The following is a 16,840-nucleotide window of genomic DNA, read 5'->3' as shown; positions in this document are numbered from 1 at the left end:
TTCATTTCCTCGTCGCAGTAGTCTCTTGCCTTCAGCACAAAAACCAGGAGACACTACTTTTGAAGACGAGTTACATTTGCTATCACCAGTACACCCCCTGCAACCGCAGTTTTCCAATAGGTAAGTAGAGAAACATTTTCGATAATAAGACAACTTTAAATAAAGTATTCTGAAATATTCTGATTTCAGAAACAGCAACATTTGTTTGGGTCTACGTGATCCGGCCGTTAATCGTCTTACTTTAGTCTATAGTTCGGGGAAAATGTTGCGCATTTCCTTGCCCTTAATAAATGAAACTAAATTTGTTACTCGCTGCATCAAAGCTTTAAAACAAGTCCTCAAAAAAGATCAATACATACAGCTTATTACCAAATGGTATGGAGCACGAAATCCGCCCGGATCACGAGATTATTCTATCGAACAAGAATGGGAAATATTTTGTAATGTTTTATTAGATCTAATGGGATTTTCAGCTGTTATGCATGATTATAGCAGTAACACTGCTACATCGTTTAGTGCTGAGGAGCCAAAGAAAAGAAAGAAAAATGATGAAATACATTCGGGTACCGAAGAAGATTGGCAATTTATGTTGTCCATTCTAGAAGGTTCAGATAATAAGCCACCAAAAGAAAATAATTCACAATGTACAAATATTGATACTACGGCTTGTTTATTCAATACCATACCGGCTATATTTTATAGTTTTCATTTACTCTATGAGGATTTTAAATTGGACGATACTATGCATGCACATTTGTTGCCATTAGCCAAGGTAAATAAAGCAATACAATTTCAAATAAATATTACAAAATGTTTGGTATTTCCTTAAATAGTTTCTGCATCAATTAGCCTACGATATGCAATTACAATCGTATACATTTCATTATGCTATGGATTTTCCTTTGCTGGTGAAAAATTGTTCCAAAACTTGTATTTTAACCGAGCAACATGGTTCTCAAATGTCCTATAAGGAACTTTTACAGGTGCAAGCTCCTAGTGTTTTTAACCAACTGGAATTTATAATACGAAATAAAGACACTTTGCCCTATAATTATGTGGAAGGTATAAATGATTTAAGTCGCAATGTTTTACAGGTAAATATATACAATATTTTGTCATTTAATTACATCTTATCTCTGTAATTGTATACTTTTTAATCAAGGTGGTCTCACTTGTTATGCATGGCACTAATAAAATCAAACATTGGATAAAACCGTTTGAATTTACCGATTCTGTACAATCATTTTTTGCTAAAAAACCCAAAAGATTTATATCAACTAATGTCTCCCGATCCGAACAGGTTATACAAATGTTAATCAATATGAGTGAGTGAAATCTAAAGTATATCAAATGATTTGTTATTTCAATATCAATTTCATTCACAGAAATGACACGTAAAGATATAGAACATTTACCGGTAGCTGTACACTTAATAATATCCGAATGTTTGGAATACTCTAGATTAGAACCACCTATAGGTTGCTCACCTGCTACATATGAATTAATTTTGCGCTCTGATTTAGTTGCTCATGCTAAATTACATAATTGTGATTTTGCAACACTAAATAAAAGTTCAAATTATTTGCAAAACATGAATATAGACACAGAAGATTCATTATCTGCTCGCTGTCCACCTTCTAAAAGTGGTATATCCCAGATGGAAGGTGCTTTAGATGATGGCATGGATAATATAGATACCAAACTTTTAAGTCTACGTTATCCTGATGATATGCGCATAACAGAAGTTCGTAGACTGTTAACATCATCAGAGCCCGTAATTATAGATATTACCCAATCGCCCGGCACTTCTGATCATGAATTTATTGAAGAGCAAGAAAAACAATTATTTACCTTGTGTACTCGAACCATGACTTTGCCTTTGGGTAGGGGTATGTTTACTTTAAGAACTTCCATACCTACACCAACCGAATCCATGCCCATACCAAAACTATGTCTAACCGGCAAGGAACCCATTAAAGGAGCCACTGTTGAAATGCAACAAATTGAATTTCCCGCCAATATGAGTTTATGGCCAACATTTCATAATGGTGTAGCAGCTGGCCTGAAAATATCACCAAATGCGCGTGATGTAGACTCCACCTGGATTGTTTACAATAAGCCAAAAGGACAAGCCGAGATATCTACAGAACATGCAGGATTTTTAATGGCTCTCGGCTTGAATAATCATTTGAAGACTTTATCTTTCATGAGTATTTACGAATACTTAGTAAAGTGTGATGAAATGACCAGTGTGGGTTTGCTCTTGGGAATATCAGCCACTCATAGAGGTACTATGAATAACACTACCACTAAACTCTTAAGTGTACACATTGAGGCTTTATTACCAGCCACCGCCTTGGAATTAGATATTCCCCAAAATATACAGGTGGCTTCTTTAATGGGCATTGGTCTATTGTACCAAGGTACCGCGAAAAGGCATATAGCCGAGGTTTTATTGCAAGAAGTGGGACGACCTCCCGGACCCGAAATGGAAAATTGTGTTGAGAGAGAATCGTATGCCTTAACAGCTGGTCTGGCTTTAGGTTTAGTAACTCTAGGACAGGGTGAATCTCCGGCAGGCTTAAGAGATCTACAATTACCCGATACTTTGCACTATTATATGGTGGGCGGCAATAAACGTTTGCTAACTGGTTCTCAAAAAGAAAAATATAAACTACCCTCATTCCAAGTACGCGAAGGTGATCAGGTTAATATTGATGTTACAGCTCCCGGAGCTACTCTGGCACTTGGTCTTATGTTTTATAATACCGATAATAAAGCTGTTGCTGAATGGATGAATCCACCAAATACACGTTATTTGTTAGATCTTGTACGGCCCGATTTATTATTACTACGCACAATTGCTCATGGTTTAATAATGTGGAGTGATGTTCAGCCGGATGAAGAATGGCTGCACAATCAATTCCCTGTAAATTTAAGATTTGATGTAGAAAAGGGAGCACAAGTTAATGAAAATGAGGATATCGATCATGAAGCCATAACGTAAGTAGTGCACCTAAGAAAAGAAGTAGAACTAGAACTAAACTAGAATTGGACTGAGTTAGAATTGAGCTAGAACTGAAACAGAACAGAATAGAATTGAACTAGAACTGAATTCATTCTAAATGTATAATATTTTATCTTCTTATAGGCAAGCTTATTGTAATATTATTGCGGGTGCAGCTTTTTGTATTGGTTTAAAATATGCTGGTACCGAAAATCCCGTGGCCTTCAAAACCCTTAGAAGAGCTAAAAATTGTTTTTGGGATTTTCTGGAAAATATGTGGGCGAATTTGCTGGACGCACAACTATAGAGAACAGTCTTATGGTTATTCTACTAGCCATATCATTGGTGTTTGCCGGATCGGGTGATTTAGAAATACTCCGCATTATACGCTATTTACGTTCCAGAATTGGTACACAACATCCTCATGTAACTTATGGTTCTCATATGGCAATACACATGGCTTTAGGATTTCTATTTTTGGGTGCCGGTCGTTTTACCATAGCCAAAACTCCGGAAGCAGTGGCAGCTTTAGTATGTGCTCTTTTTCCAAAGTTCCCAACACACAGTAATGATAACAGGTATGTTAGATATTTAGAAAATAGTTTCTTTATATGTATATGAAATGTATTTTTATAGATATCATCTACAAGCTTTCCGGCATCTTTATGTTTTGGCTGTAGAACCTCGTCTGTTTTTGCCCCGTGATATAGACACACGGAAATTATGTTTATGTAATATATCAGTATTGGAAATTGGCTCTAAGGAGTTGAGACGTTTACCTATGGCTCCCTGTATGTTGCCTGAATTAAATACTTTACAGAAAGTTGTAGTAGATGATCCCAACTATTGGCCAGTATCTTTTGAAAAGGATCGTAATTGGAATCAATTAGTGTGAGTGAATATTTTAAACTTTTTAGCAAGAAGTACTTGGTTTTCTAACAATATTCACTTTGTTTTTATATGTTACAGTAAAGCTTTGGAAAATTCAGCTTGTATAGAGATTAAGAAACGTTCGGGCTGTTTATCGCATCTAGAGGATCCCGATCGCCTGAAAAGTCTATTCTCACAAACTTTAACGACAGAACAAAGCGTTTGCTGGGAAATAGATCCCAAAACATTGGAACGATTTTCAAATGAGCCATATGTTATAGGATTTACAGATCGCTTGTTGCATTTGGATGAAACAGAAACCTCATCCGGAGAATTAGCTTTAAAACAGCATTTAACAATGTTATTTTACAATGCAGTTGTAAAGGACAAAATGCATGTTTTACCCATTTACTTGGCCACTTATAATGTAAGTTTTTGAACTAAATTCTTTAAAAATAAACTTTAGTAATGATAATTATTAATTTTAGCATGTTTTACACTTGAAAACGCAACAACTAAATTTCAATGATATTTGGCAATTGAAATTGATGAGCTCCTATTTGCTGCATTACACACTCATATACTTTTCTCTAAAGAGCTGATATTGGCCTATATTGAACAATTTCAAACATTCATCGATAACTGTCGTCAACAGTTGTCTTTACCCTTAAGACAGTTTATAGGTTCACGTGACTTTGAACCACATATTATAGCTAATCTTTCAAGCCAAGATGTTGCGCGTTTGGTAGCTGTCATAATTTTCTATCAACTTACACCAAATTTAATGAATTTAATTGTTCAGCCTCCAGTTAATTATATTGGTTATATAAAAGAATTTCAAAAACTTCAATTGGATGCATCAACTACACAATGTTTATTAAAAGTGTTGCAAGCAACAAGTGCCTAAAAGGTTACTTTCAGCTAAAAATAAAAGATGTGTTTTTTGATTAACAATTATAAAGGTATGTATTTAAATTTATAAAAAATAACAATATTTAGTTATTAAAACTTGAGATATTTTAAATGGAAGACGATCTATACATAAATTGCACGAATGGAACAATGGAGTACTACTAATGTCTAATGGCTTGTTTGTTTTAATACAAAAACCTTAAATTCTTTACTATCACTATTTATTACATAAATAATTTAAGGCCTAATATTTTGTTGGTCTTCGGTTAAAACTCCATCTTTTATATTACGCCCAGTACATTTATTATAAATATATAAACCCACCAGTGGAAACATGGTCATAATATCAACGGCCACTGGTATAACAATAGTTAAATCCGCCTGAGGTTGTGGCAAGGTTTTTAATAAAAATATGGCAATGCCCGTATTTTGTATACCAGTCTCTATGGCTATGGTTAAGGCATCCGTTGAATTTTGTTTAAATGTCTTCGCCACACACCAGGATATAATATATCCTAACCAGGGTAGTAACAACCCTGCTAGAATAATCTGCAAAAAGAAATAAAAAGGAAAAAATTGAGATCTCTTAAAATATATATTTAAATTTTAACAAACTTACCTGCCAAGAAAATAACTTAAATAAATACACATTAGTGGCTATAGCGAACACTATAATGAATACTATTAAACATGTGGAAATAGGCTTTAAAAGACGCACCAATATGCGACTAACACGTGGTGCCCATTTTTGTATAGCCAAGCCAATGGCTAAGGGTACAATTAATCCTATAGAATATGTGGCAATTTTAGCATAAGGCACTTTTAAATTGCCGCGTGTAAAAATAACATGACCCAAGGTGAAAATCCATAAAGGCATCATAGCAAATGCAGCCAAATTAGTTATGGTAGTCAATAATACCGAAAGATTAATATTACCACCCAATATAACCGTCCAAATATTCGAGGCACCACCACTAGGCGAAACGCCGGTGAAAAATAAGCCCAATTGCATTTCCAAATTATCGGGAAATATAAAATAGCCCACAGCAAAACTAAGTAAAGGCATAAAAGCATATTGACATATAATACCAATACCAGGACTCTGTAAAAATATAATATTACATTAGGAATTCAATTTAATGTTCATTTAAATCCCTACTTACCACAGGTCTTGTTATAAGACCTTTTAAAACGTGCAAATCTAAGGCAGCACCAAAATTAATATACAACAAAGACACCAATAAAATTACAGACCCGGTAAAAACATGATCAATAACACGCTGTTTACGTATTATAATCAAATCAAAAGATTCTTTACTTAATTCTGTGGTATTATCTAAACTATTGCTCATTTCAACATTAATTCGAGTCGAACCCAAGAATATTACATCAATGGTTATATTTCCATGCCAACTTCTTTTTAGGCGATCAACTTGAGTTCCCATTACGATATCGTCCACTCGAGCCAAATCATTATTATCAGATTTAAATCTGAAGGATATGTAATTTAAATTTTCAACAGCAATATCTGAAAAGAAATATCTTTATTAAATGGATTTTATCGAAAATATTTTCTTATAATAAGTATAACGTTAATGACAGGGTTATCTAGCGATAACGCTAGTTTTGCTATTTTAGGCATAAATATCTCTTCTAATTATATGGTCAAATCAGAAGGGTACTCTATGAACGAAAATAATGGACAGCAGAAAATGTGTTTGTCTTTCATTTAATGACATGTAATTAGGGTGGCGTAAAATATAGATTTTTTGTCGGAAAATAAAGGGAATATCAGTACTTTCGGAAATTATTGTTGTTTTTAACATTCATAACAAATTTCACGCTGTTATATTACGGTTTTTTTTTATTCAAAAACCAATATTTGGCCGATTCAAAGTTTTTAAAGAAATGGAGGGCTCTTTATACTTAAAATTCATTGTTAAAGTTATTTTAAATTATTGACCGCTAATCGAATTTTGAGGGGAAATGTAAGTGATCGTAAAATAAGACCCCTTTTCTTTCTTTCTAAAAGACGGGTTATATGGAGCCAGGGGGTTAATATGGTCCTTTCCCTATATATTTTGGGTGATGGATTTACGTCTACATCAGTTATTTATGCAGAATATTATCGTGATATTGGTGTTTATAAGTGAATTTTGACCATCAATTGACCATAAATCGACTCAGAAAGAGATATCGAGACCATTGGTATACATTAAGGTGGGTATAGGACCAATATTTTGGGCGTTACAAACATCAGCACAAACGCATAATACCCTCCACACTATAGTGGTGTAGGGTATAAATATGAATAACTTTTTTAATTAAAATGCCACACAAATGGCTATATGAAAAAGTTTATATCTTATTAAGTACCACCCTAATGTATTAAATTCTTACAGTATGTATGTATTTAAATAATATCTAGTTAGTGCCTCAGGTGGGAATCGAACCCACCACCTCCGGTCTAGCAGACTAGATTACTAACCACTAACCTACCGGAGGCCAATAATATCTAAGTTTTACAAATAAATGTAGATTCTACAGGTCATTTTTGTATTAATGCGTGTTTCAACATTAGATATGCACTTAGAAAACAATTGATTAACGATGGATTTTGATATATTTCTTAAAGATAACTAAAATTGATTTCAAATTTGAAACCAGTCGATAATTCTATTAAATTTTAAAATAAATAGTTTACTGTTTTAAAAAAAACATTTCTATTAAAAGACACTATTTAAAAATTTTAATATAAAACTTCTGCTCCACCTAAAATTCCATTTTGCAACAAATTTAAAATCTAATATATAATATAAAACTTGTAATTAATTGCATGAACATTTTATTTTTTAAACGTTGCAAACTTACTTGTAATTGTTACTTCTACCTTTTCCAATGTATCCATATGAGCAGTCATATTTTTTGGATTAAATTCTACATGCCACTGAGGTTCTGATTCCCTTCTAAATCGTGTGCCCATAGTGGCAGTTGTTATTTGTTGTAATGGTGAGGAAATTCCATGACGCACCATTACAGATAGAAGCCATATTAGTAAAGCTTTTAGAAAATGCATTGTTTTTTCTTTACACGTAGTAGTTATTTAATAACACTTTTTTTTTACTGTAAATATGTATGTAATTATAAAATATTTGATATTTCGCAAGAGACTCTGTAATTTTGTGTATTTTATTCTGTAATAATTTCGAGGATCTAGTAAATTATTATTTTTTTTAATTTCTTATCACATTTTCTTCAATGTTTTCTTAGCAATTCACCGTAAATTTTACAAATATTTTTTTGTTTATTTTGATCTAAAGATTCAACAAGTAATGTGAATTTACTTTTGTATTATGCAGGTTATAGACTTTTAGAGTTGTTTTTTAATACTACACGCTCTCAAATTATAGCACCGCTCATATCTACTACGTGAGTCTCTGAATGTTATTTCAATCTAGTGGGTTTCGGTGTGATGTGAATATAATATGAGATTAATAAAAATGTTGCCACTTGAAAGTTTATTGGGTACTAGATTTTATTGGGAATCTTATCTTATTTTCATTAGACCGGACCTTAAAAATGTCAGGTCTTAGTTACGTCTACTTTTGATTTACAGAAATGTTTAATAGCAAATCTTAAATTGTAGCATGAAATATCAACATATTAGCATTTTCTTATTTAGGAGTTATTAAAGTTTTGAAATAAATCTTGTGTTCTGTAGAAAATTAACTTTCTGGTAACTGGTAACTTTCAAAGCCAATTTATTTTAAGTGAACATGTCTAATGTAGCTATGAAGTTGCTAAAAATAAAAAGTCGCTTACTAATTTCTGATAAAAAAATTGTTGGTACTAATTGTCCACAGATTATCAATTAATAGAGTTAAATTATAATATAACGACATCTTGCTGGGATTTTCGTCACTAAAAACGATTAAACTAGGCAGTGATAAATCGATTATACTCTTTATCACAAAGATAATATAGATGATCACAATATACGATTCTATTTTAAATTTAAATGTGCTTCAAAGAAAATAGAGCTGATTTTATTTTTCTATCTTTGAAGGAAAATATGAGTGATTATAAATTAAGTGAGTTTTATCGAATTTGGAGCCAATTTTAGGGTTTCAGTCACAAAATCAATTTTGAAAGAGAATGTGGATGATAAAAAAATCAGATCTTTTTGCTTAAAATGCGTTTTAACGAAGTCAAGGCTGATTTGTAGAAAATGGAAATTTTAAATAATGTTATTATACCCTGCCACCGCCATTGTGGGGAGAATATTATGCGTTTGTCCTGATGTTAATTTAGCTATGTCCGTCTGTCTGTCCATGTAAAGCTTGTGCTTACGCTAACGAATTCAAAATGGTTAATATCGGTCCATTATTCGCATAGGCCCCATACAACCGTATCGCCAAAACAGATCTTTTGAAAATGACTTATAAACACTAATAACTCGATAAAATTCTGTATAAAATAACTTTAATTCAGGCGTAACATTTCTCTAACAAAATTTATAAGAATAGGCCCACATTTACCCCCTTTTTTGTCCATAAAATTCAAATGTGTTTTACTAATTTAGAGCTAATTTTAAGTTTTCGACAAAAGTATCATTCATAATTTTCCGACCCTATAAGTATATATGTATATTCTGGATCCTTATAGATGGCGGAGTCGAATAAACCATGTCCATCAGTCTATCTGTTGAAATCGATTTTCTGCAGACCCCAGATATTTCGGAATCTAAATCTACAATAATTCTGTCAGACATACTTTCAGCAAAATCCGTTCATAAATAACGGAGATATAAGGAAAAATCCGAGACAACTTCTAAAAATTTCATTAAAAATTAAATCTTATAAATTTACCTTATTTTAAACATACTATAGTGAAAAGTATATATTCGGCAAAGTAGAATATTATTTTGTTAAAATTTATAAAACGACGACGAGCTCTAGATACATTTAACCAAAGAATAAACCATTTAACTTTGAAATTTTTATAATTTAAAATTTATTTAATATTGATTTTAAAATTTCAAACATCCGATATGTTATGATTCCATAAACAATTTGAAATCGACCGATTTGTTCAAACGTTTCTCGATCGAATGAGTTTCGATCGAGAAATGTTTTATTTCTTGCAAAATACTGCATAGAGATAAAAAAAACTTTATTTTTAAGAAAACTAATTGAAAAAATATGTTAAAATTTATAAAAACTGTTTTTATAAAAAAAAAATCGTATTTCTGGACGCCTCATTTTTTCTCTTTCCCAGTTATTTATCTAGGATATGGATTCCAGATTAAAGAAAACACAAAATTTACAATGGTTGTTTTTAGAAAAAAAAACTTATTAAGTTTTAAACATTTCTTGTACACTTGAATGTACTTAAATCCTAATATTATTCTAAAAAACATTCGGACATTGTTATTTAGTAATAATTAAAATGTATAAATTGTTTGTTACTAATATACACAGAAATCGTATATTTTATAAAAGTACTTATACATTCATATTAGAAAGTCTACTTAAATCTAAATAGTGCGGTAACCTCAGGAGCTCTTCTAAAAATGCTTATAACATATGGATATAATTTTACCAACGAGGGCGGGCCACCTCCGCGACCACCACCACCGCCACGTCCTCCACCACCACCTCCACGGCCAAACCCGCCGCCGCCACCACCACCTCCGCGGCCAAAACCGCCACCGCCTCCACGCCCACCACCACCTCCGCGACCAAAGCCGCCACCGCCTCCACGGCCACCACCACCACGACCTCCTCTCTGGTTACCAACACCACCAGCTGGACCCTTCTTCTTGGCACCTTTTGGTTGAGGTGGTTTTGGCAAAAATCTTGCAATGGGCAAGAGTTTTGAGGGATCAATAAACAACTTCTGTTGTGGTTTAAAACTGCTGGCATTCATGTTGTCGGACAACTTCACAGAGACCGAGTAGTCTTTCACTGTGCCGAAAATTTCATCAATTTTACCAATTTGCTCTTTGTTTTCCAAATAAATTGGGGCATTGAAGTATGGAACATCATCGATTTCTACTTTGCAGACCAAATCGTCTTCACATTTGTAGGAATAATGACCTAGGGGAATAACACGATCTGGTGGAACCCTGGTCCCTGAAGCTACCGCCACCACGTCCTCCACGGAAGCCACCGCCTCCGCCACCTCCACGGCCACCACCGCCGCCTCCTTTATTAAACCACCTCCACGGCCTCCGCCGCCACCGCGACCACCTCCAAATCCACGTCCTCCTCCACCGCCTCCGCGTCCAAAGCCCATGTTAAAGAATTTAATTCACTTTTAATTTAGAATTTAAATGAAAATAAAACTTTTTTATCTTTGTCCGATATTGTTGACTGAGTGCTTAAAAAGACCACGATGTTTTGCGTGGCCTGTCAAATGAAATAAACACGTGTATGTGCTGTACAGTAGCTAACAAAAGTTACCATACATTACCAGCAACTTGCAGCTGTAGTTTTTTACTTCAGATGCCAACTCTTTCTACTGGATCTTATGAATTTATCGTTTAGGTATTTTTTATTTAATTTTGTACAAAATATGCTTATTACAAGTGCCTAAATACTTTTAAATGGGAAAATTGCAATATTTATTTAAAATATTGTTTGATGTGGTTTAGTTGTTACACACTGTAGATTACAATTCACTGAGAAATGGTAGCCGTAATGAACTAGAGGTATTGCCATATTAAATACATAAATGACATTAATAATGACAGTGTTGACATCAAAAATACACTGTAATAATTTTTTTTTTTTGTATATAACACAGGTAAACAAAATTTAAAAAAAAAAAAACGAAAACCAGAGACCAAATTTTATTTTTCTAATGGAAAGAGCAGCGCTGAATCCGAATCTCAGATTTCCAGATATCGTTTCAGGCTTCTGCGGAAATATGATCCAAATATCTTGGAAGTCATCTGGAATAATAGGATATAAGGAATTACATTTAGTGAATACTATATAAGGTTTTAGATTTCACCAGCAAATATTTTCCATGAAGTATCCTCCTATTAACCTATCGCTTCATAAAATTTGATAGACGACATAACAATTTTTATAAATTAAGGACATCGGGCTGTTATGTATAGCGTTTTTGGCCGGCCAGGGTTTTTTATTTATTTCATTTTATTTAATCGAGCCCTAAAGGGCCATATATGATTAATATATATTATAATTGGTAATGTTTGTACAACTAACCTAATTATATACATTTATATATATGTATGTGAGTTTAAAATGTTATAAATCAGTTATGCTGGAAATTACCCTGTAGGATTTTGTGAGTTAACTAAAAATCAAGTTAACTTTTTGATAACTTCTTATGACTAGCTTCAAAGTAACTCAAAAATTATCGAGGAAATGAACAAACATTTCAATAAAATATAGCTATAGCTATATAAAATTCTCCAAGTATTTCTTTTTATAACTGGGATGGAAAAATGAAGTTCCTTAATTCAATGAGAAGCGAATTACATATGTAATTCAAAATTCCTAAAGCTTTGAATTTTTATTACAAATTTTCAGCCCTAATATAAAAAAATTATTATAAAAAATAATACATTTTTAAGATTATAAATTTATCTGATCGCCTTTAATAGAAAATATTAAAATTTGTTGTCGATATTTGTTGTCCTAATAGCAAGGATTTATATATTTCTCAATTAGTGATTTTAGATTATCGGTCGATACAAAAAACTTTTTTGATTATAAATATAAAATAAAAAGGAAAGAACATTTTTTGATTCGAATAGAAGTACACAAAAAATTATACCCCTGTTTCAGAATACCATTCCGATATATGTACATACTCTCTGATCAGAAAATAGATCGTAATAATTACATAATTGAAATCACCCCGAGTGGATGTTATGCCTAAAGATGTCTTGAAAAAAATTTTATTTTTTTAGATGTCAAATCAATATTTTATTAGAAACAAAAAAATTTGCAACGTTTTTTTTTACTACAAACAAAATCTCTAAGTAGATCATAAACTTAAAATACAATGGGTATATCAAATAAATCTTAATATCTGTAATGGTCGGGCTTGAATGGACCGCTGATAGGTACACCCAAATATTCAGATTGTTTAGGTGTCAATTTTGTCACTTAACACCCAATTTCTCCAAATGTAAACTGGCAACTTCTTCATCCAATATCTTGGGCAATACATGAACACCGATAGCATATTTCTCAGACTTAGTCCACAATTCGATTTGGGCCAAAACTTGGTTGGTGAAGGAGTTGGACATAACGAAACTGGGGTGACCATGGGCACAGCCCAAATTGACCAAACGACCTTCAGCCAAAACAATAATATGGCGACCATTAGGTAAAGTATAACGATCTACTTGAGGCTTAACATTGACCTTCTCAACAGCATTGGCATTCAACCAGGCAACATCGATTTCACAATCGAAATGACCAATGTTACAGACAATGGAGTCATCATTCATGTTGGAGAAGTGTTCGCCGGTAATAATATCAACGCAACCAGTGGTGGTAACGAAAATAGTGGCTTCTTTGCTGGCTTCCTCCATAGTGGTAACTTCATAGCCTTCCATGGCAGCTTGCAAAGCATTGATGGGATCAATTTCAGTGATAATGACACGACCACCAAAACCTTTCAAGGCTTGAGCACAACCCTTGCCAACATCACCGTAACCGGCAACAACACAAACTTTGCCAGCAATCATAACATCGGTGGCACGCTTAATACCATCAATCAAGGATTCGCGGCAACCGTACAAGTTGTCGAATTTGCTCTACAAGAGAAAATAAAAAAAATATAAAAATCTGGAGGTTTAGGCTTGTTCTAGACTACACAACATACCTTAGTGACAGAGTCATTGACATTGATGGCTGGTACACCCAAACGTCCCTCTTTGAACATTTTGTATAAATTGTGGACACCAGTGGTGGTTTCCTCAGACAAACCCTTAATGCCTTGCAAATATTGAGGATATTTTTCATGGATCAAGTTGGTCAAATCACCACCATCATCCAAAATCATATTCAAAGGTTGTCCATCGGGGAAGACTAAAGTTTGTTCAATGCACCATTGATATTCCTCCTCGGTTTCACCCTTCCAGGCATAAACGGGAACACCAGTAGCGGCAATAGCAGCAGCAGCATGATCTTGGGTACTGAAAATGTTACAGCTAGACCATTGAACCTAAAAAAAGTAGAAGAAAACAGATGTCACTACTAATAACGGAAGCAAATAAAAGTGAAACAATTTTTCATTTGATCTCTGAACTCTATAAAGAAATGTTTTTAATCACGTTCGTAATTTAATGTTTAATGCTTTGACAACAAAAATAACAGCCAACAGATGACGATTTCAACAAATAGAATACTGATGACTGATAACGAAGGTTCTAAATAAGAGATGACCTCTTTACGGGGGGAAGATATTTTAGCATTGAATTGTTTGTTTTTAAAAAAAGATAAGATTAATATGTTAATTTGTTTATTTTTCATATTGACTACATAATAAACAGCTAAGCAGAGTTTCATCTTCATTTAAAACGTAAAAAAACTTTATGAAATTGGAAAATATTAAAGCAACAACAAAAATTCATAAAAAATAGTGGAAGTATTAAGAACATATTAAAAGATTAGAAAACATTGCACTTAATGCGCTATAAAAAATATTTATATATTTCCTGATTTTCTGTTGAAATAACTGCAATATTTTTATTTTTTTTTGAAAGTTCTATATTGAGGTATAATTTTTCTTCATTAAAATGTTTCAACAAGGTCATTCAAGGCGTATCAAACGTAGTACATACTATATATCCCGGTGGTTCTTTTAACAATTTGAAAAAGTACTTTTTATTTCGAATTCAAAAATAAAGTACAGCTTTAGTTTTCGAGTTTGAATTTGGTTTAAATTTCAGAAAAAATCCACAATTTTAATCGAGTTTTTCTGAATTTATAATAAAAATCCTAATTGCGCATGGAATTTCAAATGAAAATTCGGAATCTTAATTACATTTTTTGTATTCAAAATGGGATATCCCAATAAATAGGTATTATACTTTTAGAATATCACTTGATTCAAATTTCTAATAGAGCATTACCGAATTTTTGAAAAATACGGAGGACTATAAAATAACACTTTCCTCTAATGTACACGATTTGTAAAAATTACAACAAATAAATAAGATGTAACAATATAGTTTTTTACAATACAGCATAAATCAAACCACAAAATTGTGGTTATTCTTTTAACGAGCCAAATTTCTCAAATATTCACTTACCTCTGCGCCCAATTCAACCAAAGTTTCAATGAGTACAGCAGTTTGAACAGTCATGTGTAAACAACCAGCAATACGGGCACCTTTCAAGATCTTGGAAGGGCCGTACTTCTTGCGGCAAGCCATAAGACCGGGCATTTCATTTTCGGCAATAATAATAGCCTTGCGTCCCCATTCGGCCAATTTGATGTCAGCTGTTGAATTTTTTTACACACAGCAATAAAATTGAAAAAAGAAAGAAATATAAACCAAGATAAGAAACGTGCTAGAGATTCAACATTTTAGCTAAATAAAATAAACTTTTATTTAATAAAAATGTGCTAAAAACATTCGTCACAGATGTCTAAAGTCGTAAAAAATAATTTCACCAGCACATTTTTACTTACCAACTTTGTAGGCAGGTTTGGACATTTTGCGTTTTTTACTAATTTCTGTTGTAGGAGCTATGGTTAAATATTAATTAAAGCCCTAGAATAAAAAGAAAATGTATAAAAATTATTATTTTATTTCATAGAACCGGTGCTAAAATAAAATAATTTTAAAAATATAAAATACACACGCGGTCGGAAGGCTGAACAATTCCAGATGAGACCCAAAATGTTACAAAAACTTTCGACCCAAAGCGCCAACTATTTATAATAAATCCCACACACGTAGCTGCCAGATGTTTTAGCTAAAAAGTCGCCAGGTTTCGAATAACATTTTTAAAAGTCGTCAATTTGGCTTTTAAAACCATTTATAAATATTGAATTTATGAAAAGAGAAGTCGTCATTGACTTAATTAAGTAAAACTAGGGTACTATAGTTGAACCAAGAAGTTTACTTTTTACAATTTATGAAAAGTAGATTTTACAATTTTTTGTTCAAAAAAAATCAAAAGTCGACTATTCTGTAAAGAAAAGTTGACTCTGAAAATAAATTTAAAGAAAAGTCGATTTAATAAAATAGAAAAGTAAAATCTGTTTTTTTGCTATAGGCGGATTTATTGTTATAAACGTACATAATAAAATCAGGTTGAATAATTTTTTAATATCAACTTTTATTTACAAGATGACTTAATTTTTATGACAAAAGTCGTTTTTTTGGCAGTACCTGGCTTCTTGACATCAAAACCATCTGGTAGCACTTGGTAGTGTTATATACGAAAAGTAATTGCTGTGAAATCTTAATAAATTTTATACAGAGATGGGGGTAGTGCACTATTTTTTAACTATCACTAATAATTAGTGTAGTTCATAATTATTCACTACTTTTATTTCAGTTTAGTGATGAATTGAAAAATATAAGCCTCACTCAACAATAGTGATATTTAAAATGTTTAACTAAAAATATTTTAAAAATAGTTAAAATATTTGTTTTTACAGCCTAGTGAAATATTGTTTTCTACACTAAATTATTAGTTCAAAAAATATTCCTGCACTATTTATTTTTTTCAACGGAAAAATATTTTACCAAATTGAAAGTTTAATTCAATAGGTCAGTCTAGAAATGGTTCAAGTCATGAATTCATTCAAGTTAATGAATAAAATGTTCATTATTTACAAAGTTTCCAAGCTATTGCTTAATAAAAGCATGCAGTAGCCACATCATTTTGGCAACGCAGCTGAAATGGCAATCGAGATACATAATCGACCTATTAATTTATTTCACCGAGGAGAGTCCACCATTCCGTTAAAAGAAAATAATCGTTCTACTGGAACAGTTTTGGAATTCAGGTGTTTCATTTCTTTTAAAGCAAGATATACCTCCCTAGT

General features: G+C 32.4%; 4 protein-coding genes across 4 annotated transcripts; 1 reads left to right on the top strand and 3 right to left on the bottom strand.

Annotated features, from left to right (window-relative positions):
• Nucleotides 1-4: 4 nt before the first annotated feature.
• On the top strand, nt 5-4,810 carry LOC119614552 (anaphase-promoting complex subunit 1-like; the record flags this gene model as incomplete). Its single annotated transcript, XM_037970671.1, is given in 11 exon segments — nt 5-120; nt 190-772; nt 834-1,094; nt 1,163-1,325; nt 1,386-3,003; nt 3,152-3,249; nt 3,252-3,585; nt 3,644-3,898; nt 3,977-4,304; nt 4,366-4,450; nt 4,453-4,810. Coding segments are annotated over 11 exon segments (4,173 nt in total), but the record flags the coding sequence as incomplete, so codon positions are not given.
• A 178-nt stretch (nt 4,811-4,988) lies between these two features.
• On the bottom strand, nt 4,989-8,255 carry LOC119614550 (P3 protein-like). The gene is made up of 4 exons (XM_037970669.1): nt 7,661-8,255; nt 5,953-6,317; nt 5,409-5,891; nt 4,989-5,338 (listed from the first exon to the last, which is right to left on the bottom strand). The coding sequence occupies exons 1-4, from the start codon at nt 7,863-7,865 to the stop codon at nt 5,027-5,029; spliced, it is 1,365 nt and encodes a 454-aa protein (XP_037826597.1). The 5' UTR covers nt 7,866-8,255; the 3' UTR covers nt 4,989-5,026.
• Nucleotides 8,256-10,315: 2,060 nt separating this feature from the next.
• LOC119614551 (probable H/ACA ribonucleoprotein complex subunit 1) lies at nt 10,316-11,191 on the bottom strand. The gene is given in 3 exon segments (XM_037970670.1): nt 10,316-10,913; nt 10,915-11,003; nt 11,006-11,191. Coding segments are annotated over 3 exon segments (768 nt in total). The 5' UTR covers nt 11,087-11,191.
• A 1,668-nt stretch (nt 11,192-12,859) lies between these two features.
• LOC119614554 (adenosylhomocysteinase) lies at nt 12,860-15,744 on the bottom strand. Its single transcript, XM_037970672.1, has 5 exons — nt 15,646-15,744; nt 15,473-15,554; nt 15,090-15,280; nt 13,658-13,999; nt 12,860-13,589 (listed from the first exon to the last, which is right to left on the bottom strand). Exons 2-5 carry the CDS (start codon nt 15,495-15,497, stop codon nt 12,930-12,932), a joined length of 1,218 nt encoding a protein of 405 aa, XP_037826600.1. The 5' UTR covers nt 15,498-15,554; nt 15,646-15,744; the 3' UTR covers nt 12,860-12,929.
• Nucleotides 15,745-16,840: the final 1,096 nt, after the last annotated feature.

This window comes from Lucilia sericata, unplaced genomic scaffold (genome assembly GCF_015586225.1).
Source record: "Lucilia sericata isolate MDLA Ls3-8-SP2 unplaced genomic scaffold, ASM1558622v1 Contig003052F_arrow, whole genome shotgun sequence".
NCBI lineage: Eukaryota > Metazoa > Arthropoda > Insecta > Diptera > Calliphoridae > Lucilia > Lucilia sericata.
This window is presented reverse-complemented; position numbering and strand designations above follow the sequence as displayed.